Consider the following 21,681-nt stretch of genomic DNA (forward strand, 5'->3'; position numbering starts at 1 on the left):
GCTGTGGGGGGCGGGGACTTGGGCATCACGACGCGATGCTCAGGAGGGCAGGGACTTGGGCGGCACGATGCAATGCTTGGGAGGGCGGGGTGGTGCTCTTTTTCTTTTTCTGGAGGGGGGGGGTGATGCAAAAATGTTAGAGCCAGCCCTGCCTATCACCATTCCCTACCACACCCTCCCCCTGCCCCCAAGGTCTGCAGTCTGCCCCCTCCTGTCACACCAACAAACCCCACTCCCTAGGGACAGGCCCAGCTCTGCCCCCCAGACCCTAGCTTCCTTTATCTCCTCCCAGCTGCTTTCAGTGGCTCCCCAGGCACGCTGGAGCCTGCAGAGCATTGGCCCTCCTGTGGCATGCCCCCTCAGGTTCATTGGGTGGCATTCCCACCCCCCTAGCTGTGGGTTAGTGAGCCCTACCCCACCCTGTGCAGGAGCAGCTGCCCTTGCCTGTCAGGGGCAGGGCAAAGCCATTCTGCCCCTCACTGCTGGCCCTCGCACTGCAGCTGGGCCGCCATCGCCCTGTTCTCTGTGCAGGCAACGTGTGCTGGCCTGGTTCGTCTCAGGGCCAGGCTCTCTCCTTGGCCAGGCAGGAAGCCCCTGCACGTAGCCCATGGGAAAAACCAGCCAGCAGCGCTCAGGGAGACAGATCGTCACATTTATACAGAAAATAAAATGACAACTCAGAGACAGGGTATCCCAGCTGCAGTCAGGGAAGCAGGACCTGGGGCTGCAAGCAGGGCAGCCTGACATGGGTCAGCTCTTAGTCCATAGACACGCAAAAAGGCGTGACAGCCCAGAGCCAGCCAGCCCTGCAGGTGGCATGGGCCAAGGGATGCTGCGTAAGGTGCCTGGAGCCGGTGCCAGCTCTTCCATGAGGTTCCTGTGTCTGCTGGGCAGGAGAACAGCTAGGAACCAGGTGGGGCTGGTCAGGCCAGGGGTGGAGGGGCAGGATGATAGTGGGGCAGTGGTGGGAGAAGAGGATGGGGGGCAGGAGCTGGGGACAGAGCTGGAGGGAGCAGATGGCCATCCACACACCTCTCCCAGGGAGAGGAAGCTGCTGGATTTGGCCCAGGCTCTAACCCTGCCCTGCTTGGGGTCATGCTGCACCTCAGCCCCACGCCGAGGTGCAGAAGCCCCTATACTGCCCCGTGGTAGAAGTCCTGAGCAGGGCTGGGTGCCGTGGGGCGCAGTGCCCAGAGCCTACCTCCTGTGAGGCCCTGCGTGGCCAGACAAGAAGGTGGTGCCCACATCAGCCCAATAAAATCCTGCCTGAGATCAGAGATTCCCGAGAACTCCACAGCCAGGCTGGGCCAGAGGCTGCCCCTGGGCACAGAGCCCTGCAAGCCAGCCTGCTGCCAGCCCAGGACATGGCATTGCCCCGGGACAAACGGCTTCCCCCTCGGAGCACCTGGCCGTGCATGGGGGCGGTGGGGGGAGACGGCCTCTCCGGGGGGTGTGGGGGGGAGAGGGGTCACTATACGATCTGGTTGTTGAGCTGTCCTGGGTACTGTTCAAACCGCTTGTTGGCCTCTTCGCTGAAGGCGTCACCTGAAGCACAAGGTGAAACACAGGCGCCAGTGAGGGCAGAACATCCCCTAACAGCCCCCTGCCCCAGCACTGCCTAGCCCAGCCCGTGAAGTCAGTGCCACCTCCCCTCCCACCAGCTCCCTGTCCCCAGCGCAGCCCTGCCCCACACCCACAGCCAGTGCCACCTCCCCTCCCACCAGCTCCCTGCCCCCAGCGCAGCCCTGCCCCACACCCACAGCCAGTGCCACCTCCCCTCCCACCAGCTCCCTGCCCCCAGCGCAGCCCTGCCCCACACCCACAGCCAGTGCCACCTCCCCTCCCACCAGCTCCCTGCCCCCAGCGCAGCCCTGCCCCACACCCACAGCCAGTGCCACCTCCCCTCCCACCAGCTCCCTGCCCCCAGCGCAGCCCTGCCCCACACCCACAGCCAGTGCCACCTCCTCTCCCACCAGCTCCTTGCCCCCAGCGCAGCCCTGCCCCACACCCACAGCCAGTGCCACCTCCCCCAAACCACCCAACCTGCCCCAGCGCAGCCCTGCCCCGCAGCCAGTGCCACCTCCCCCCAAACCAGCACCCAACCTGCCCCCAGCGCAGCCCTGCCCCGCAGCCACAGCCAGTGCCACCTCCCCTCCCACCAGCTCCCTGCCCCCAGCGCAGTCCTGCCCCACACACACAGCCAGTGCCACCTCCCCAGTCCCCATCATCCCCCAAAACGTATCCCACCCCCATGCCTTCAACACCCCCTGCCACAGCACTCCCCTCCCCCTACAATCCCAAACCTGCTCCCACAACCTACCCCTCACTGCCCTCAGCGTCAGCCTGCCCTACTCCACAGCCAATGTCACCTCCCCTCCCCCCAAATCTACCACCTACATCACCCAACGCTGGCGCCTCCCACACCCGCCTTCACCGCCCCCAACGCTTTCTGCCGCCCTGCCCCCCGTTTCTCCCAGGGCTCTGGCGCGGCACCATACCGATATGGCAGTTGTGCACCCAGATGCAATGCCCGTCGTATTTGCAGTTGCACTTCATGGCGTTGTTGGTGAAGTCGCTCTCGGCCACCTCGTAGTTGGGGTTAATCACCACCTGCCAGCGGCACCAACCTGGGGCTGAGGGACTGCTGGGCACCCACACCCGTGTCCCCCAACTCCATTCCCCCACCCCCAGGCCAGGGCTCTGTGTGCCCCTGTGTCCCCCAACTCCACCCCCCCTGCCAGGCCAGGGCTCTGTGTGCCCCCATATCCCCCGCCCCCTCCCCGGTCAGGGCTCTGTGTGCCCCACTGTCCCTCTCTGGCTAGAATGGCAGCTACCCCATGCTGAGGCTTTGTCAGCCTGGATTTTAAATACATGGTTAAGAAGCTGGTGATTTAAATGCTAATTCCCTGGATGATGTGAGTTTTCCCCCACCCCCCCACACATTCACAGGCAGGGCCATAGCTAGGGCTGCCCAGAGGATTCCGGGGGCCTGGGGCCATCGGCGGCAGGCAGCTCCGGTGGACCTCCCGCAGGCGTGCCTGCGGAGGGTCCACTGGTCCCGCGGCTCCGGTGGAGCATCCGCAGGCACGCCAGCGGCAGGTCCACCGGAACTGCGGGACCAGCGGACCCTCCACAGCCATGCCTGCGGGAGGTCCACCGGAGCCGTGGGACCGGCAAGCGGCAGGGGGCCCCCCGCGCGGCAAAATGTCTAGAGCTGGCCCTGTTCAGCGGCAGGGGGCCCTTCCGTTCTGGGACCCGCCACTGAAGTGCCCCGAAGACCCGCGGCACGGGCCCCCCACCGGCGAATTACCGCCAAAGCGGGACCCGCCGCCGAAGTGCAGTCTGCTCTTCAGCGGTAATTCGGTGGCGGGGGGTCCCCGCCGCGGGTCTTCGGGGCACTTTGGCGGCAGGTCCCTGAACGGAAGGGCCCCCGCCGCCGAATTACTGCCGAAGACCGGGTTGCGCTTCGGCAGCAGGTCCCGCTTCGGCGGTAATGCGATGGCAGGGGGTCCTTCCGCCCCGGAGCCCCCAAGCGAGTGAAGGACCCCACTCCAGGGGCCCCGAAAAACTATCGTGGGGGCCCCTGCGGAGCACGGGGCCTGGGGCAAATTGCCCCTCTTGCCCCCCCCCCCGGGCGGCCCTGGCCATAGCAGCTCGCCCAGCTATGCACAAAGCCCCGGGCCTGAGAAAGCTCCGCCTGGTACACACCCAGCAGCACAGGACGCTGGGTCCGCCTTCCCCACAGGGCCAGGCTCTGCACAGCCTCCCCACTGAGTACAGAGCCAGGCTGCTGGCCACACTGCCCCGGGGAACCCTCCCTGATGGCCTGTGACAGCTGCATTGCAGGGACACTGACCCTGGCAGCCCAAGGTGGGGAGAGTGGGAGACAACTGTCCTGGAGGCCAGACCTGGACTGTGGAACTCATTGCCACAGGAGAGGAGACCACGGCCCCATTGTGCCCCAAACTAAATGCAACCTCAGCTCTAGGACAGCACCTACCAATAAACTCATCCAGCCGAGCCTGGCCCATCCCAGCCCAGACACCAGCCCTCCCCTCACACCCGACCCCACTCACGCACACAGCCGCTGCAAAGCGAGCTCTGATGGGCTAGGAAGTGGGAGGCAGAGAAGAGGCGCCTGCGGCTGTGGCTCCAGGTACCCGGCGGCTGCCCATGTACACATGGGGAGGGCACAGCAGCCTCTGTCCGCCCCCCACATACCTGCAGGATGTAGTTGCCGGGCCGGACGTCAGTAATATCGATCCACTGGCAGTCAATGTCGTGCCTGTACAGGTCCCAGCAGCCCACGGTGATGCCCTGCTCTCCGAAGTTTGCACACTCGTACCGCTTGGCCACGTCTGGAACAGGGTGAGGTCACTTACCCTGGCCCTCCCTCTGCCCACAGCAAGCCCAGCCTGAGGCAGGCAGCAGCTCCCCACGGGGCAGCCCCAGAGGGAGAAGACACCCTCCTCCCGGGCTCTCCCTTCGCTTCCAGCACAACTCGTGGCAGTGCCGAACCACTGCACCCACCTTCCTGGCACTCCGTGTCCTCCAGGCAGAAACTGGCCTTGTGGCCCTCGGCCACCTTGGTGCCATTGGGGGTCAGGAGGTCGTAGTGGGTGAAGATGTCCATGCTGTGGTAGTGCCTGGGAAGAGAGACAAACCGAAGGTGCTGCACCCACAGACACACAGTGGGTGGGGCGAAAGACAGGGGATCCCAGAGATCCCAGTGCTGCAGCGGGGGTGGGAGGAGAGCCCAGAGACACACACACAGGGTGGAGTGCGAGCCGGGGGGACGCCTGGGAGGGTGGAGGAGGGAGAAGGGCCCAGAGACATGCATGGGGCGGCGTATTGGGAATATCCTGGAGACATGGCCCTCGGGAAGGGGCAGCCCGGAGAGAGGCATGGAGTGGGAAGAGGCGTGTGTGTCCGTCTGTCCCAGAGAGGCACTGGGAGGCAGCCCAGACACATACCCCCAGAGGGGCCCCCATCCTACCCCCCCTGGCACTTTCTCATGCAGCCCTACACAGACCCCGGTCCCAGCAACTCCCACTCCAGCACCCGCTGCAATTGTATTGTCATGCAGAATGAGAGCAAGGAAAAGCCCCCAGAACGGGCAGTCACAGAGGATCCTGCTCCCCCCACGTTAGTGCTCACAGCCCCACTGTGTCCCCATGCGAGTTCTGTGCCAATGGAGCCCACAGATCCCCCTCCCTCAACACGCCCATAACTTGCCCTACAGCAGCCTCCCCCAGGGTTCCCCCCTCCCCCTGCCCTCTCCCATGGCCCTTCCCCTGAGAGCTCCCCTGCCAGGACTGAACTTCATGGAGCAAACAGGAGACTCGCCATGGCTTGGACAGGAGGACGCAGGCACCCAGCTGCCCTGCACAGCCTGGAGCCAGGACTTCCTGGGGCTGCTCAAGGGGTCACACGGTGGCAAGCGCTACCCCTCACTTCCACCTGCTTCAGTGACTGCAAGGCTCCCACCACCCCATCCTGCGACACAGGCTGGCCCAGAGACCTGCATGAGGGAGCCCAGCCCCACAGCTGCCACTCCCACAGCCTCGCAGCACCTCACCCTGTGACAGACCAGGCAGTGACTGAGCAGCTGGCCAGCAGCCCACGGGCAGGATACCAGCACGGTCTCCCCAGGGTGCGGCATCCCACGCCCCCCAGCCTCCCCCGGGACCCCGCCCAGCCTCCTCCCCCGTTGGACCTCGGCCTCCCCTGGGACCCCAGTCTCCCTTGGACCCTGCCCAGCCTCCTCCCCCCTTGGACTTCCCTGGACCCTGCCCAGCTTCCTCCCCCCTCAGCCTCCCCAGGACCCCTCCCAGCCTCCTCCCCGCTCGGACTTTGGCCTCCCTGGGACCTTGCCCAGCCTCCTCCCCCCTCGGCCTTCCTGGGACCCTGCCCAGCCTCCTCCCCCCTCAGCCTACCCAGGACCCCGCCCAGCCTCCTTCCCTCTCTGATCTCAGCCTCCCTGGGACCCTGCCCAGCCTCCTCCCCCCTCGGCCTTCCTGGGACCCTACCCAGCCTCCTCCCCTGGACCCTGCCCAGCTTCCTCTCCCCCTCAGCCTCCACTGGCCCCTGCTCAGCCTTCCCTGGGACCTCAGTCTCCACTGAACCCTGCTCAGCCTCCCCCAGACCCTGCCCACCCCCTGTCCCGTCAGACCTCGGCCTCCCCCAGCCCAGTCTAGGCCCAGTTGAGCTTCCTTCCAAGCTGGGCCCTGGCCCTTGCCCCTGCATGTCTGAGCCATGGCAAGCCCCCAATTTACCTATGGCATTCGTGCCAGACCCAGGAGTGGCGCCCGGCCTTGGGGCGGAAGTCGGCGCGGCCGTTGTTGTGGATCTGGGAGGAGAAGCGCAGCAGGCGGCGATGCCCGTAGGGCCAGTTGGCGTTGCGGGCAGTGCTGGAGAGGCAGTTCTCCTCCGCGGCACAGTACAGCATGTGCAGGGGCCGGTCCTCAATGTAGGCCGTTTCCTGGACCAGCGGGGCGTGCAGCAGCAGGTCCGAGGCAGCTGCGGGGAGAGAGGCCCGCTCAGCGCTGGGGGCACCTGCTCCTTTCTGGGAGGGGGCCTGCTCAGTGCTGGGGGGGGGACGGACAGAGGAGGTCAAGGCCATATTTGGTTTAGTGCAGGGATGAGCCAATCAGAGCACAGGATGGCTCAGACCTGTTCTTAGCAAGGGGATGCCGCCCTGCACAGCTGTTTTTTTAGCACAGCTGGACCACAATTCAGAAGTTGCTGCTCTGGTCTGGCAGGGGGTGGAGCTGGCTAAGGGGAGCCGGGGTCTTGCAGCCTCCACCCGCACTCCTGCCAGCAGGGGCTGGTTAGTGCTGCAGTGGTGGGGAGAGTGGGTCTGGGGGTACGGTGGGGGGGCTCTAGGGATGTGCCCCAGGTTTTACATGGGGCTCTGCTCCTGGCCCGGTGCTGGGGCTGCTGGCTGCTGCCTGGCCCATCCCCAGGACTCCACTCCTAGCCCCACACTGGGCATAGGGGATTGTGGGCAGTTTTAGGGCGGGGGGTGCTGTGGTTCTCAACCTGCAGCCCACGTAATACACTCAGAGTTGCTAGTACACGGGGCCAGGGTAACCGAGAGCTCCCCCCCCTCGCTCACTCTCAGAGCAGATGACCCCGGCGGCGAAGCGGGTGCCCGTCCTCTTGCAGTTGAGGCTGTTTCCGTGGTGCTGGCAGTGGCTCAGTGCCATCTCGTGGCCAGCGCACCTCACACCGCTCAGCACCATCTCCGTCACGTTGCTGGCATCCCAGTACCACGTCTCCTGGGAGAGACACCGGGCTGGTCAGAGTCCTGTGTGCCCCCTGCCCCTCTGCAGAGCAAGCCAGGCACCGAGCCCCTGGCATGTCCCTCCTGCCCCACACTTGTGTGTGCCATGCCCATGCCATGCCCCCTCTCTACCCCCGGCGGGACCTGTGCATACCTTCCCGTCTGCTGTGTGTTTAACCCCACCAGCAGCTCCCAGAGACCAAGCCCCCACGCGTCCCTCCCCTCAGTGCCTGGACCCTGCGAGCAAGCCCTGAGCCAGTCTCGGTGGGTGAACCCCTGCCCCCCACACTCTCTGAGGCCTGGGCCCCTCCAGCACCTACCGTCACTGCATGCAAGGAGTAGCCCAGGCCGAGCTGGCGACATGCCACCATGGCTTCTTTGGTGGTCCAGCCCTCACTGCAGACCGTTCCCCACTTACTGCCTCGCTTCACCTCCACGCGGCCCTCGGCTGGGGTTCTTCCTCCTACTATTCGGATCTGTGAAGAAGCCCTGTGGGCCGTGAGCATGCAGCCCCACCCCACAGCCAGCCGGCCCTGCGAACCCAGCATGCTGCCTTTGCCCTGCCAGGGTACTAGGGAGGAGTCCTGGGCCCTGCCTGATGCAGTTAGCCAAGCCAGCACTAACACCTACTTGTAAGCCATGGTTAGCGAATCCCAGGCCCAGCTGGCGACAAGCCACCATGGCCTCCAGGGTGCCCCAGCCATCGCCACAGATCAGGCCCCAGGCGGGGCCACCACTGCTCCCAGTGCCCAGCGCCACCTCAACCCGCCCCTCAAAGCGGCTCCGGCCCCCGCTCAGGCGAATCTGTGGAGAGAAGGTGACAAGGCCGGGTTAGCTGGGGGGCAGCGGGAGGGGCTGGCGGCAGGGCCCAGCTGGGTCCCTGAGGGCTCCACTTGCAAGCTCCAGGTGTCCCCCATCTCCCCCAGCAGCCTTCCATGTAGCCACAAGTACCATGGGGTTGGGGCCTGAACTGGCGCTGGGGAAGGGGCCGGAGGGGAGCCCCTACAGAGTGGGTGCAGCCTGGGCAGTGCCAGAGGCAGCTCCAGCTCCGGTCCCGTCTGCTCAGGCTGCGAGGCAGTGCCTGCGCAGAGCTGGCCTGCGAGCCAATCACTTTAAGGCTGGAGTTGTATCCCCCGTCCCAGCCCTGATCCCCCTGCGGTCCAGACGGCCCCTCCCGTCTGCTGATGGTGATTTGCAGTCGCTTCATCTCCAGGGGGCACCAGGTGCCCAATCCGCCACTGGCCAGTGCGGCAGGACCAGGGCAGCCCTGTCCAGCTGCCCGTTCAGGAGCCAATATCCTGGTCCAGGCTGGTGCTGGGGGCCCTGGAGATGGGGAGTGAAATCAGCAGAGAACTGCCGCGTGGGCAGCTCCTTGTTCACGGTGGGAGCGAGCCGAGGGGGAGCTGCGTGTGCCCAGTTTCCCAGTGCCCATCCCCCATGAGCACGCAGGGAGCATGCAGTGCAAAGCAGCAATCTCCTCACGGGCGCTCAGGACTCCCCTCCCTGTGGGCGCAGGCGGGAATGGGTGCCCCAGGGCAGGCTGAGGTTCCCCAACGGATGCTCCTCTCCACCCCAGACCTGGGGTGGCACTGTAGGGTGCCACGCCTGGAGCAGAGGAACGGTTCCAGTCCAGGCTGTGAACTGAACAGACCCTGGGCGTGTGGGACACCTCCCATCATCACAGCCCCTGGCCAGCACCAACCCACATGGGAGAGAGAGACGCCTGGGGGCAGGGGCACCACGGAATGGGGCAGTGACCCGCGGGGAAGCAGAGAGGAAATGGAAGAGGGACTGTGCTGAAGGTTCCTCCCTCCCCCCCATGACTGCCCCCCAAAGTGCCCAGCGCCGAGGGTACGACCAGTCCTCCCGCACCCCAGCCTGGGAATCGTCTCCTTTCAACCTCACCACGGCAGCACTGGGGTCTCTGCCACGTGTTCTGGATGGTAAAAATCCAGCTGGGATGTGCCCCCCCTCCGCAGGGGGCTACCCAGCTGGCACATGCCCCCCACCACCACCAGGGGACTCTCCCAGCTGCACATGACACCCCCCCGAGCAGGGAGCTACCCCTGGGTCTCGTGGGTTGCCTGTGAAAGGTGTTAACATGCTGGGTTTCCCATGGGCAGTCAGACAGCTCCATGCACATGCTGGGTTTTTGTTTGGGTCCCACAGCTCCACCCCACTGCAGTAACACCCAGGTCTGGTGGGCACTAGCACCCTTTTTGTTGCAGGTAAAGCGGGCGCTGCCCCACCTTTACCTGCGTCTCAGAGGTGGTATATGAACGGTGCCAGGGCCTCCTTTCCTGCCCCCTCCATGCCCAGGAGCTGTCAGTGTGATGGGGGGACATGAGAGGAAGCTGCTGGCAGAGGACTGGGCCCTGTGAGCCCTGCCAGGGGAGATGGCCCCCTCTGGGCAGTGACCTGGGACACTGGCAGAGCAGCAGATCCTGGGCTCCGCGGGCTCAGCGAGCATCTAAGCCAGGTCCCCTACCCCAGTCCTTGTGGGCTGCCCCTCTGCACGGGGTGGTGCTGACCGTGGTCTCGTAGCCCATGTAGGGGATGTTGCAACGGACCCCGGCGTCCTCGGAGTGCTTGCAGTCCTCTGCCGTGATGTTCTTATAGGGGCAGCTCCACAGTGACATCTCCAAGCCTGTGCACTGCACCTCGTTCATGTGGATGGGCCCCATCCCTGGCAGGGAGCAGAGGGGCCAGGGTGATGGGGAGGCAGGCAGCCAGCGCTCCAGGAAATCCCCATACCTACCCTAGTCTCAGGAGCCCTCCCTCCTCGCCCCACCCTCCCTCCTGCTGGACACATATGGGGGTCTCCTCAGACCTGATGGGTTCCTATGGGGCTGGCATCAGGCATTTCCCTGGCCCTCCAGGGACTGGGCTCTCCCTCAGAGGCTGAATTTCTCCCAGCCCTTGCAGCTTGCCTGGCTGGAGTCCCCTTGGAGAGGCTGGCGGAGAGGGGGCAGATGCAGGGCGCGAGGGCACCCAGACTGCACAGCGCTAACTGAGAGCTGGAGCGGCTCAGCAACAGGCCCACCGCAATGTGGGGAGAGCCCCCTCGAGCCAACGTCCCTGGGATCCAGAGCCCTCAACCCGCCTGAGCTGGTTCTCTCCCCTGCAGAGCAACAGGCTCAGGGGCTCAAGCAGGCGCCCAGAGGGCAGACGTGCCCTGACGGGCTCTTCGGCATGCACTGAATCACTCCCACGTACGCATGCGGCTGCCCCAGAGCTTCTCCCCTCACCACCCCCATCCCAGCAAACCTTGGCCCATGCGTGCTCCCGTCAAAGCCTCCTTGGCACTGCCGAACCCCAGCTCACGGCACACCACGCTGGCTGTCTGCAGGTTCCAGCGGTCATCACAGACGGTGCCCCACTCACTGTTCTTCAGCACCTCAACCCGGCCTTCCCCGGCCTTGGCACCACCCTTCAGCCGGATGCGCTGCTGCGGCGAGAGCACGGGAGACACGTCATGAGACAGCCGACGCTCCTGCACTGCTGCCAGGCCCAGAAGCAAGGGCACCTCAGGGCTCCTGCTGCCCCCACCAGGCCCTGGGAGATAGTCACTGGGCTGGGGCTGCCTCCTGACTGACCCTGGGCGCCCCCCATTCCAGCTGCTGGCATCACTGCCTGATACACAGTGGGTATGCCCCACGCTGAACCCACGGAGAGCGCTTACCTGGCCCTGCTGCTGCTGCCGCTGCTGCTTCTTCTTCTTTGGGGAACTGCCAGTGGTGAAGAGGGGCCCTGGCATGCAGCTCACCACAGCGGGCATCCCGCCTTTGCAGGCCGCAGTGGCGTTGCCCTTGTAGAATTCGAAGGGGCACATGGAAATGTGCACCTCATTCCCCGTGCAGGCCACCGAGTGCAGCCGGTAGCTGAGCTGCTGCCGTTCCAGGTACAACCTGCCAGCAGAGAGCAGAGCGTGAGTGCCTGGCGGGGGCAGCAGGGTGCCAAGAGCCGAGCCCAGCCCAGGGACTCTCGCCATCCATGACCCTAACACCAATCAGCAGGGAAGAGAGAGACTGTCACTCCGCGGCCCAGCTCCTTGCAGCACTCCCCTCGGCCCCGGCCAGCAAGGCTCACACTCCTTCTTCACCAGGGAACCCCAGAGCAGGCCACAGGCCTTTGGACTCCAGGACCCTCTGGTGCCAGGCACCCATTTACCTCTTGGGGACCCCAAAGTCCTCCCTGTGCTTGTGTTTGGGGCGAGCTTTGGAGACCGGCCTGGAATATAGAAAACAACAGTCAAGGAGTTTGGAGCCCAGGTCTGCAACCAACCTCCTGCCCTGGCTCTGCCTGCCACTGCCATCCTGGCAGAACGGGGCTGCCCAGCTGCCTCCAGGGTCCTGGCCAGATCCAGCCATGTGGGCACCAAATCCACCTGGACAGGGCCCGGGTGCCACCCATTCCACCAGGTCTCAGGCAGGGCTCACAGAAGGAGGGCAGCTGCTGCCAGCGACAGCTTCTCCCACCTCATGGCCGGAAATCAGTCACCCACTGCAGTGACTCCATTTCCCACCTGATGGCCCATGACAGGTGTGACGTAGCCATGTCCTGTGTCACGCCAGCCACCACATCCCACAGGCAGGCACATGCTCCCTGGAATGCAGCACACATGGCGCCCGGTACCCTATGGCCATGGCATGCATGCTGCTTGCTCCCCACCCTGGCGACCCCTGGGCCTGCACCACTCGCAACCTCACCCTCTCCCACATAACCCCATAGACAGGCAGGGGCCTGGGCGGGGACCTAACTGCAAGGGGCCAGGTAGGCTTCCAGGCTGTCTCCCACAAGGCCCTGCCGGGAGCCCCACTCCTCCTGATGCAGCGTCAGTCAGCCCCCGGCATAGTTTGAGTGCCCGGTGTGTTTGGGGCGGGAAGGAAAGCTGGAATTCAGACTCTACTGCTCACTCCTGCACTGGCCATAATTCAACCCCCTTGCTCCAAATGGAGCTGTAACGTGCAGTATAGCTGGCACCACCCGTGTAAATACTGCCCCAAACCATGGACTCCAGTCTGTCCTGCGCTACCCCTCTATCCCGTCCAGTGTATCCCCCTCAGTACACCCAGCAGCCAGCCAGCCACCAACCCACATCTGTGCATAGCTATCCTCCCTCCTATCCCTCCCCCACCATACACCCAGCCAGCCACCCCCATATGTACCCACCAACCCATACCTGTGCAAAGCTATCCTCGGGACACCATCCCTGTCCATCTTGGCCAACAGCCATTGATGGACCTATCCTCCATGAACTTTTCTAGTTCTTTTTTGAACCCTTGGCCTTCACAACATTCCCTGGCAGGGAGTTCCACAGGTTGACTGTGCATTGTGTGAAGAAATACTTCCTTTTGTGTGTTTTAAACCTGCTGCCCATTAATTTCATTTGGTGACCCCTAGTTCTTGTGTTATGAGAAGGAGTAAATAACACAGAGGTGAAAGTAAGCCGGTCCAGTCCAGTACGATGTACCGGCAAGAGCCAGTATGCCGTGCTGGACCACACCAGCTTCCACAGGGATTGAAAGGCTCTGGGCTGCCCATGGCTCTTGGCAGCCCAGAGCCCTTTGAATCCCAGTTGCGGCTCCAGCTGCCGGGCTGAGGCCGGGATTTAAAGGGCTCAGAGCTCCCCGTGGCTGCGGGCAGCCCAGAGCCCTTTAAATCCTGGCCACAGCTGGGATTTAAAGGGCTCAGAGCTCCCCACGGCTGCTGGCAGCCCAGAGCCCTTTGAATCCTTGCCGCCGCTGGGATTTAAAGGGCTCAGAGCTCCCCGCAGCTGCTGGCAGCCCAGAGCCCTTTGAATCCCGGCCACGGCCCTGGAGGCGGGGCTGGGGCCAGGATTTAAAGGGCTCAGGGCTCCCCTCAGCAGCAAGTGTTCTGGGCCCTTTAAATTCCTGCCCCAGCCCCCGCAAAGCTCAGGGTTCCCGCTGGCGGCAAGAGCCCCGGGCCCTTTAATTTGCCCCTGAGCCCTGGGGGGCTCCCAGCCACCTCTTCAGCTGGGAGCCCCTGGTTGATTTAAAGGCCCTGGTTCTCCCAGCCACAGCTGATGCCCCAGGGCCTTTAAATCTTGAAAGGCCACGCCCCTTCCAGATGAGGCCACACCCCCCAGGACTCCAGCAGTACAGGTAAGTGCTGTAAATTACTTTCACCCCTGAAATAACAACACTTCCTTATTTACTTTCTCCACACCCGTCATGATTTGATAGCCCTTTATCATGGTCCTACTTCGTTGTCTCTTTTCCAAACTGAAAAGTCCCAGTCTTACTGATCTCTCCTCATAGGGAAGCTGTTCCATCTCTTTGATAATTTTTGTTGCCTTTTTCTGAACCTTTCCAATTCCAATATATCTTTTCGCGATGCGGCAACCACATCTGCACGCAGCATTCAAGATGTGGGCGTACCATGGATTTATATAGAGGCAACATGATATTTTCTGTCCTATTATCTATCCCTTTCTTAATGATTCCCAACATTCTGTTAGCTTATTTGACTGCCGCTGCACATTGAGTGGATGTTTTCAGAGATCTTTCTTGAGTGGTAACAGCTAATTTAGACCCCATCATTTTATATGTATAGTTGGGATTATGTTTTCCCATGTGCGTTACTTTGCATTTATCAACATTGAATTTCATCTGCCATTTTGTTGCCCAGTCTCCCAGTTTTGAGAGATCCTTTTGTTGCTCTTTGCAGTCTGCTTGGGACTTAACTATCTTGAGTAGTTTTGTATCATCTCCAAATTTTGACACCTCACGGTTCACCACTTTTCCAAGATCATTTATGAATATGTTGAACAGCACTGGTCCCAATACAGACCTGTGGGGGACACCACTATTTACCTCTCTCCATTCTGAAAACTGACCATTTATTCCTACCCTTTGTTTCCTATCCTTTAACCAGTTACCAATCCATGAGAGAATCTTCCTTCTTATCCCGTGGCAGCTTACTTTGCTTAAGAGCCTTTGGTGAGGAGCCTTGTCAAGGCTTTCTAAAAATCCAAGTACACTATATTCACTGGATCCCCCTTGTCCACATGCTTGTTGACCCCCTCAAAGAATTCTAATAGATTGGTGAGGCATGATTTCCCTTTACAAAAACCATGTTGACTCTTCCCCAACAAGTTATGTTCATCTACGTGTCTGACAATTCTGTTCTTTACTATAGTTTCAACCAGTTTTCCCAGTACTGAAGTCAGACTTACTGGCCTGTAATTGCTATGATCATCTCTGGAGCCCTTTTCAAAATTGGCTCACATTAGCTATCCTCCAGTTATTTGGTACAGAAACTGATTTAAGTGGTAGGTTACAAATAACAGTTAGTAGCTCTGCAGTTTCACATTTGGGGTCCTCCAGAACTCTTGGGTGATACCATCTGGTCCTTGAGGCTTATTACTGTTTTGTTTATCAATTTGTTCCAAAACTTCCTCTAATGACACCTCAGTTTGGGACAGTTCCTCAGATTTGCCACCTAAAAAGAATGGCTCAGGTTTGGGAATCTCCCTCACCTCCTCAGCCGTGAAGACCAATGGAAAGAACTCATTTAGTTTCTTGGCACTGGCCTTATCTTCCTTGACTGCTCCTTTAGCATCTCAATCATCCAGTGGCCCCACTGGGTTGTTTAGCAGGCCTCCTGCTTCTGATGTACTTACTTTTTGAGTCTTTGGCTAGCAATTCTTCAAAGTGTTTTTTGGCCTTCCTAATTCTATACTTCATTTGCCAGGGTTTATGCTCCTTTCTATTTTCCTCACTAGGATTTAACTTGCACTGTTTAAAGGATGCCTTTTTGCCTTTCACTGCTTCTTTTACTTTGTTGTTTAGCCACGGTGGCACTTTTTAGGTTCTCTTACTGTGTTTTTTAATTCAGGGTATACATTTAGGTTAAACCTCTATTATGGCGTCTTTAAAAAGTTTCCATGCAGCTGCAAGGATTTCCCTTTTGGTGCTGTACCTTTGCATTTCTGTTTCACTAACTTCCTCATGTTTGTGTAGTGCCCCTTTCTGAAAGTAAATGCTGCCCCATTGCACAGCTCCCACTACAGCCTCCAGGCCCTGCCACCACACACGAGTCCGCCAGCCCCATGGCTTAGGCGCAGGCAGAGCCAGGTGGGGAACGGGAGCGACTCTCAGCCAGCCCAGCTGCTCCACTGCCATTTTCTCCAGAAAATGGCCCGTGTCCACCAGCCCTTCCTTCCCCCTCCAGGAGAAAGAGATCTGCTCCAGGGCCCTGGGCTGACCCCGATGGCCACCGAACCCACTGCTGGGCTGGGTGGGGTGACGACCAGCAGTCCCATCTCTGTGGCAGTGGCCTCCACATAGGGATCCCCAGCGTGTCCCCCTGAGAGGTGCCCTTGCCAGCTAGTGGTGGGCATGGCGCTCCCAATACAGGGACCAGATCAGACCCCACCTGGGCACAGCCCCCTCCCTGCCCTGCCCCTTGAGGGGCTGGTGTGGGGACCCTATGCAATGCCAGGGCAAGGAGAAAAAGCCATTTCTCATGGAGGACACAGAACACATGCAGGGGTGGGTCAGACCCCAACCAGGCCTCACATCCCATCCACGGCCGAATGAACTTCACCCACTGAAATGCAAAGGCCCCGAAGGAGCTGTGCAGCGAGGGGCTCAGCCTGCCTGCCCAAGGCAGCCTTTGAATCCCAGGGTGAAGTTCATGGCTCCAGCTGGATTCCCAGGGGCCAGCCCAGAATCCAGCCCTGATGGCAGAAGAGACTGGCCCAGGCAGGGGCAGCTTCTCCCATCCAGAAAGACTCGGAGCCCCAGACCTGCCAAGGAGACTTGGCCCCAGGATGTGGCCCTGGCCCTACCCTGTTACCTTGCACCTGGCCCTGGCCTCCAGCTCTTTATCTTGGCTGCTTGCTTTAACCGCCTGTAGAAAGGAAACGGTGACCTGCCAGTCAGGGGACGGTGAGGGTCCGGCAGATGCCCAGAGGTACAGCCCATAAATCCAGAGACAGCACCAGGGCTGGCAACTGCCTGGGAGCCATGGCAGAGCCAGGCTGGGGCTGTCGGCCAGCATGGGGCCTGGGAGGGCATGAGGAAGGCCTCCTGGCGGTCAGCTCCACAGTGCTGGATCCCTGCAGGGCCGTGCACATACAGCCTCCTGGGCCAGACCCGGCCTCTGCACAGGCTCCAGGCCAGGTCTGAGCACCTCAGGCCACCCAGTCACCGCGAGAGCTGGGCAGACGCTTCTGGTGACAAGGGCTGCCCCAGGCTCCCCATGCAGCAGGGCCAGGCTCAGTGTGGCTGCCAAAATGGGAGCACGCTGGGGCTCGCCGGACACAGGCATGGACTCAGGGTCGCTGCCTCAAAGGCAGGGAATTTGTAACAAGGCCCATGCAGGGTCCCTGCCCTCGCCCCATTCTGAGCCATCAGGTTCCACCTCCGTGTCCCACCCAACCAACCAGCTTAGTCACACGAGAGACGACGCCCTCACAGTCACCTGACTCCAGCAGCTGGGGATTTAGGAAAAACATCAAATATCAATAGAGTCATAAAAGAATCATGAGAGTTGGCAGCACTGACCCAGCTACCACCAGGGCTGCCCCACTGTGGAGCCCCCCAGTCTTACCCCAGCTCCCCCAGGGCTGCCTTGCCATGGGCCCCCCGCAGTCCCTCAGGACTCCCCCCCTCCTTGGTGCCCATGCAGGCCCCACGGGGCACTGCCAGGCCCACCCCATCGGTGGGGTTCTCCTCCAGCCCCTCACTCACTTGTAGAAGTTCCTGTTGACCTTCTTCTCGGCCGGGAAGCCCATCATCCCGCAGACCACGCGACTGTTCTCGGGGTTCCAGCCCTCGTCGCAGATCTGCGCCCAGCCCTCCTTGTAGCGCACCTCCACCACGCCCTCTGTCACCGGCAGCCGCTTCCTGGCACCCGAGACCACAGGCCGCAGCCTGAGCTCCTCCACCTGGTTCTGCTCAGCCTGGCGGAGGGAGGGAGAGCGCAGTCAGGGCTACTGAGCTCCACCAGACTGGTCCCAACAGCCTTCTCAGTGCCAGCCTGGCCAGTCCACCAGGTCCAGCCCCAGCCCGCCCAGCCCCGCGCCAGCCGCCCCAGGCCCCCGTCCCCCACCAAACCCACCCAGTCCACCCAGCACCAGCACCGACCTGCCCAACCCTCCCAGCCCACCCAGTGCCAATGACGGGGACGCAGAGACCGCACCAGGCTCAAGAGAACCCGGGAGATGGAGCCTGGGCAGGAGTGAGAGCTGGGGCAGGGCAGGGCAGCCCCAGTGTGTGGGCCCCAGGGAGAGGGGTGGTGGCAGCCCTGCAGCGTGGGGCATGCGGGTGGGGGACTGGCAGCCCCCCTGCCTGGGGCCCAGACCCCAGGGCTGCAGCTACTCACCTCGATGACGTTGGAGTCCACATAGCCCGGGATGTGCTCGTCCTTGCAGATCACGCCAGCGTCCTCCTCGTGGCTGCAGTCACTGTTTCCCCAGCCCCGGGACTTGCAGTCTGCGATGCTCTTCTCGCTGCCCCCACAGTTCACATTGTCCAGCCAGACCCGCCCTGCAGAGGCACCAAGCCAGGGAGGGGTCACAGACAGGGCCGGGCCTGGGCCAGAGGGGTGTATATAAGGTGTGTGTGTGGGGTCTTTGGGACGTATGTGGCAGTGTGGGGCAGGTCAATGCAACTCAAAAAGAAGTCAGAAGAAACGTGAATCTCAGCCCCAAAGAGTGATTTCCCAGGGAGCTCCTGGGACAGGGGGGTGCAGCCTGGGGTTTCCCCATTCACAAAAACCAGAGCAGCCTCCTTAGGAGCCACTGCCCTGGAATCCCAGCCCTCCACAGTACCCAGCCCCATAGCCACGGGCAGGGGGGGCACTTCACATGCACTGCCCCCCGCCACTTTGTGTGCAAATCTACAGCAACACACACCCAGCCTCACTCCACATGCACACACACACTCAACCCCACTGCACACACAGATACAGCCCACAGCCCCCTGGCCCCCTGCACACTGTGACAGAGCTCTGACCCGTGGGTCCTGCACTTCTAGGTGGTTTATGCTAGCCTCAGTGGCTCACTGTGACCCTCCACGTAGCCCTTCTCTCTAGGGCCAGGGTTACAGTCTACTGAGCCCTTTTTATCATAGGCCTGCAAGGAGGTTGGTGAGAGAATCCCAGTCTCCGTTCAGCCTCCTGTCCTGACAGGGGCCCGACTTCCCCTCCCAGGAGATGTTCCTGTAGTGTGGGTTGGGGGGAACCCAGGCCCACCCTCTACTCCGGGTTCCGGCCCAGGGACCCTAATGGTAGCAACTGTTAGCAGCCAACCTTTCACTGCCAGAGTTGCTTAGAGTCAGGTGGTCACATTAACTGAATGGCCTCACCTGACTCTTTGCAGGTTAATTGGAGTCAGGTGTTCTCATTAGCCTGGAGCAGCCCCTGCTCTGCTCAGTCAGGGAACACAAAACTGTTAATCCAGTGGCCAGTATATCTGCCTTCTGCTGTACCCAACTGGCCTGGGTATACACCTAGCCCTACTGCATGCGCACCTAGTGGCACTGCACACACAGCCCCCAAACCCGCTGCATGCACACACACACTTAGCCCCACTGCTTGCGCACTCAGCTGCACTGCACATAGCACACAGCCCCCCTGCATGCACATACACAGCCCCCAGCCCACTGCACATGCACACACACTCAGCCCCACTGCATATGCACGCACACACAGGCTCACTGCACGCGCATCCAGCCGCACTGCATACACATCCAGCCGCACTGCACGCACACAGCCCCCAGCCCGACTGCGTGAACACACACATCCAGCCCCACTGCATGTGCATCCAGCCATACTGCCCACACACAAAACCCCACAACTGCACACACACATACACAGCCCCTCCGTGCATGTTCACACACACAGCCCCACTGAGCAAATACAGCCCACAACCCCATCACATGCACAAACAGCCCCCAGCCCCACTGCACGCACACTCCCCCATAAGCTCAGTGACACACACAGTCCCTCGCCCACACACAGCTCCACCATGCACACCCCCCAACACACATACAGATTCTGGCCCTGGCAGTCAGGGCCACGCCAGCTACGACCCTCACCAATGCCTTTGCCATATTTGGCGCTGTGGGCCCAGCCGGTGGCGGCCACGAAGCCAAGGTGGCGGCACAGCACGTGGGCGTTGGCCAGCGTGAAGTCGTCGTCACAGATGGTGCCCCACTCCTCATTGTAGAAGACCTCGATGCGCCCCTCGTTGTGCTTGCGGGGGTACCCAGCCAGGCGGAACTTCAGTTTGGGGCCCTGGCTCTGTGCTGTGGGCGTGGGCCCGGTGTGCTGAGCAGCGCACACCCAGAGCCAGACGCTGCAGAGCAGGGCCAGCAGGTCCTGCCATGCCCGGGCACTGCTGCTCCTCATGGCTGAGATGGGCCTGGAAAAAAAGGAAGATGGGGTCAGATGGGCCCCCACGCTCACAAACAGGGGCACGGCCCCATGGAACAGCAGAGACTTAGGGCCTTGGGGCACGTCTGCATATATGGCGCCGCGTGGCCCAGGGAAGGGCTGGCCCCATTGGGCCTCAGGGCCCGTCTGCACGCCCGGCGCCGCGCGGCCAGGGGAAGGGCCGGCCCCGTCTGCACGCCCGGCGCCGCGCGGCCAGGGGAAGGGCCGGCCCCGTCTGCACGCCCGGCGCCGCGCGGCCAGGGGAAGGGCCGGCCCCGTCTGCACGCCCGGCGCCGCGCGGCCAGGGGAAGGGCCGGCCCCGTCTGCACGCCCGGCGCCGCGCGGCCAGGGGAAGGGCCGGCCCCGTCTGCACGCCCGGCGCCGCGCGGCCAGGGGAAGGGCTTGCCCCGTGGGGCCTCAGGGCACGCCTGCATGTGCAGCGCCGCGCAGCCTGGGGAAGGGCCAGCCCCGACAGGTCTCGGGGCACATCTGCACGTCTGGCTCTTTTCTGCACCCTCTCCAGTTTTTCAACATCCGATTTAAAAGGTGGGCAGCAGAATGGGTGCTATATTCCAAGTACCTGCCTCACCACTGCCATATACAAAGGGGAAATGTCCTTGGCGCTCCTACTCACGACTCCCCCATTATACACCCAGGCACTGCATTAGCCTCTGCCCACGGTATTGCACCAGGAGCTCATTGCGTTGCTTATCCACTATGACCCCTGTATGAAATCGGGTTTGCTTGACGAAAGCTACGTACCCACAAAACTAGGCTGAGTGGCATTAATCATATTCATATTCTGTAATTCTTCATTATCTAACTGAATCCTGGATCTGCTTTTTCATTATTTTCCCCAGGACTGATATCAGGCTAACCAGCCTATCCTATCTGCCCTTACTGAATATTTGCACATTAGCCCTGTTTCTGACTCCCTGTTTCTGACTCCTGGACTTTCCCCAGTATTCCAAAATTTATTAAAAATAAACTCCACTTGACCAGACATCACCACAGCCAATTCTTTTAGGACTCTTGGGTGCAAGTTATCCAGGCCTGCTGATTTTAAAATGTTTATCCTAACATTCAACTTGATGGCATTTCATCATTTGGATATTACACAATAACTTCAGAAGGCAGCATCTGATCAACAGCAGAATCCTATTGATTTTGATGGCAAGCAGAAAAACGGGAAGGTGGAAATGGGGGGGACACAGAGCACTGGCATGTTGTCAGCAGAACCAGCAGCTTTGGCCACCTTTGTAATTGTCTGCAGATCAAGGAACCAGTTGATGTCACCATCGACACCTTCCAGCATCACCACCACCCGGTCAGCTCTGCCCACCCCACAATGCAGTTTACCATGTTAGAAAGAAATGGAATAAAAAGGAGGAAAGTTAGGGGCGGCAGAGAGCCCCTGGCATGGGAGGGAGAGGGAACGGGGGAAGCAGAGCCCTGGCACAGGGGAGGAGAGGGGCCTCTGGCACAGGGCAGTTGTTTCTGAGCATAGTGCAGGCATGAGGAGCACAGGGGACACTGAGTGGCAGACTCTGATCTGACAGGGCATGGCTGGCTCCCAAAACCTCAACGGCCAGGTTGGGTTTGCAAGAACAGAACCAAAGCCAGCTGGGAGATTGTTTGTGGGCAGTCAGCAGGGCCGACTGGGTCGCTGTCCACCCCCATGGAAGGCATCTGCCCCTTCACCAGGCCAGATCATCACTGTGTCTCGCTGACCCCGCAGGATCAGGACTAAAAATCCCATCATTTACCTGCAGCTTGCCAGGACACGCCAGCCCTTCCTGCTGGACGAAGACTCCGGCACTGACATTCCCTGCATCACAGGCTAGGCTGCTGTGTACACATCAGGCCTGTGCTCGTCCCCAGCCGGCCCCTTTGGTCCAGCTCTCCAAAGCCATTAATGGACTCAATCTGCTCTGGGCTTTGTGACTGGCATCTTCCCAGCAGCTGGGACCTTGGCAACACAGTCCCAGCGC

The 21,681-nt window shown here is 61.4% G+C and overlaps 1 protein-coding gene and 1 long non-coding RNA gene across 5 annotated transcripts in view; both read right to left on the minus strand.

The window, feature by feature from the left end:
* Window positions 1-631: 631 nt before the first annotated feature.
* The window catches only part of LOXL3 (lysyl oxidase like 3), a 29,549-nt gene continuing 8,499 nt past the window's right edge, over window positions 632-21,681 (minus strand). For 2 of the 4 annotated variants that reach the window (XM_050946078.1, XM_050946076.1), the window contains exons 2-15: window positions 19,354-19,679; window positions 17,639-17,802; window positions 17,005-17,216; window positions 10,968-11,193; window positions 10,553-10,733; window positions 9,817-9,971; window positions 7,916-8,089; window positions 7,118-7,280; window positions 6,276-6,519; window positions 4,531-4,646; window positions 4,222-4,358; window positions 2,499-2,610; window positions 1,105-1,545; window positions 632-1,051 (exon numbers count right to left, since the gene is read on the minus strand). In XM_050946078.1, coding sequence (XP_050802035.1) covers window positions 1,472-1,545; window positions 2,499-2,610; window positions 4,222-4,358; window positions 4,531-4,646; window positions 6,276-6,519; window positions 7,118-7,280; window positions 7,916-8,089; window positions 9,817-9,971; window positions 10,553-10,733; window positions 10,968-11,193; window positions 17,005-17,216; window positions 17,639-17,802; window positions 19,354-19,666 — 2,271 coding nt within the window. In that variant the 5' untranslated portion in view covers window positions 19,667-19,679 and the 3' untranslated portion in view covers window positions 632-1,051; window positions 1,105-1,471. Of the gene's footprint in view, window positions 1,052-1,104; window positions 1,546-2,498; window positions 2,611-4,221; window positions 4,359-4,530; window positions 4,647-6,275; window positions 6,520-7,117; window positions 7,281-7,605; window positions 7,762-7,915; window positions 8,090-9,816; window positions 9,972-10,552; window positions 10,734-10,967; window positions 11,194-17,004; window positions 17,217-17,638; window positions 17,803-19,353; window positions 19,680-21,681 lie in introns of all 4 variants that reach the window. The other 2 variants (XM_050946079.1, XM_050946077.1) reach the window with 2 other exon arrangements.
* Window positions 1,553-2,486, minus strand: LOC127047649 (uncharacterized). Its single transcript, XR_007773434.1, has 3 exons — window positions 2,025-2,486; window positions 1,710-1,961; window positions 1,553-1,646 (listed from the first exon to the last, which is right to left on the minus strand). It is a non-coding gene; the product is annotated as an uncharacterized LOC127047649 (long non-coding RNA).

Source organism: Gopherus flavomarginatus, chromosome 3 (genome assembly GCF_025201925.1).
Source record: "Gopherus flavomarginatus isolate rGopFla2 chromosome 3, rGopFla2.mat.asm, whole genome shotgun sequence".
Lineage (NCBI taxonomy): Eukaryota > Metazoa > Chordata > Testudines > Testudinidae > Gopherus > Gopherus flavomarginatus.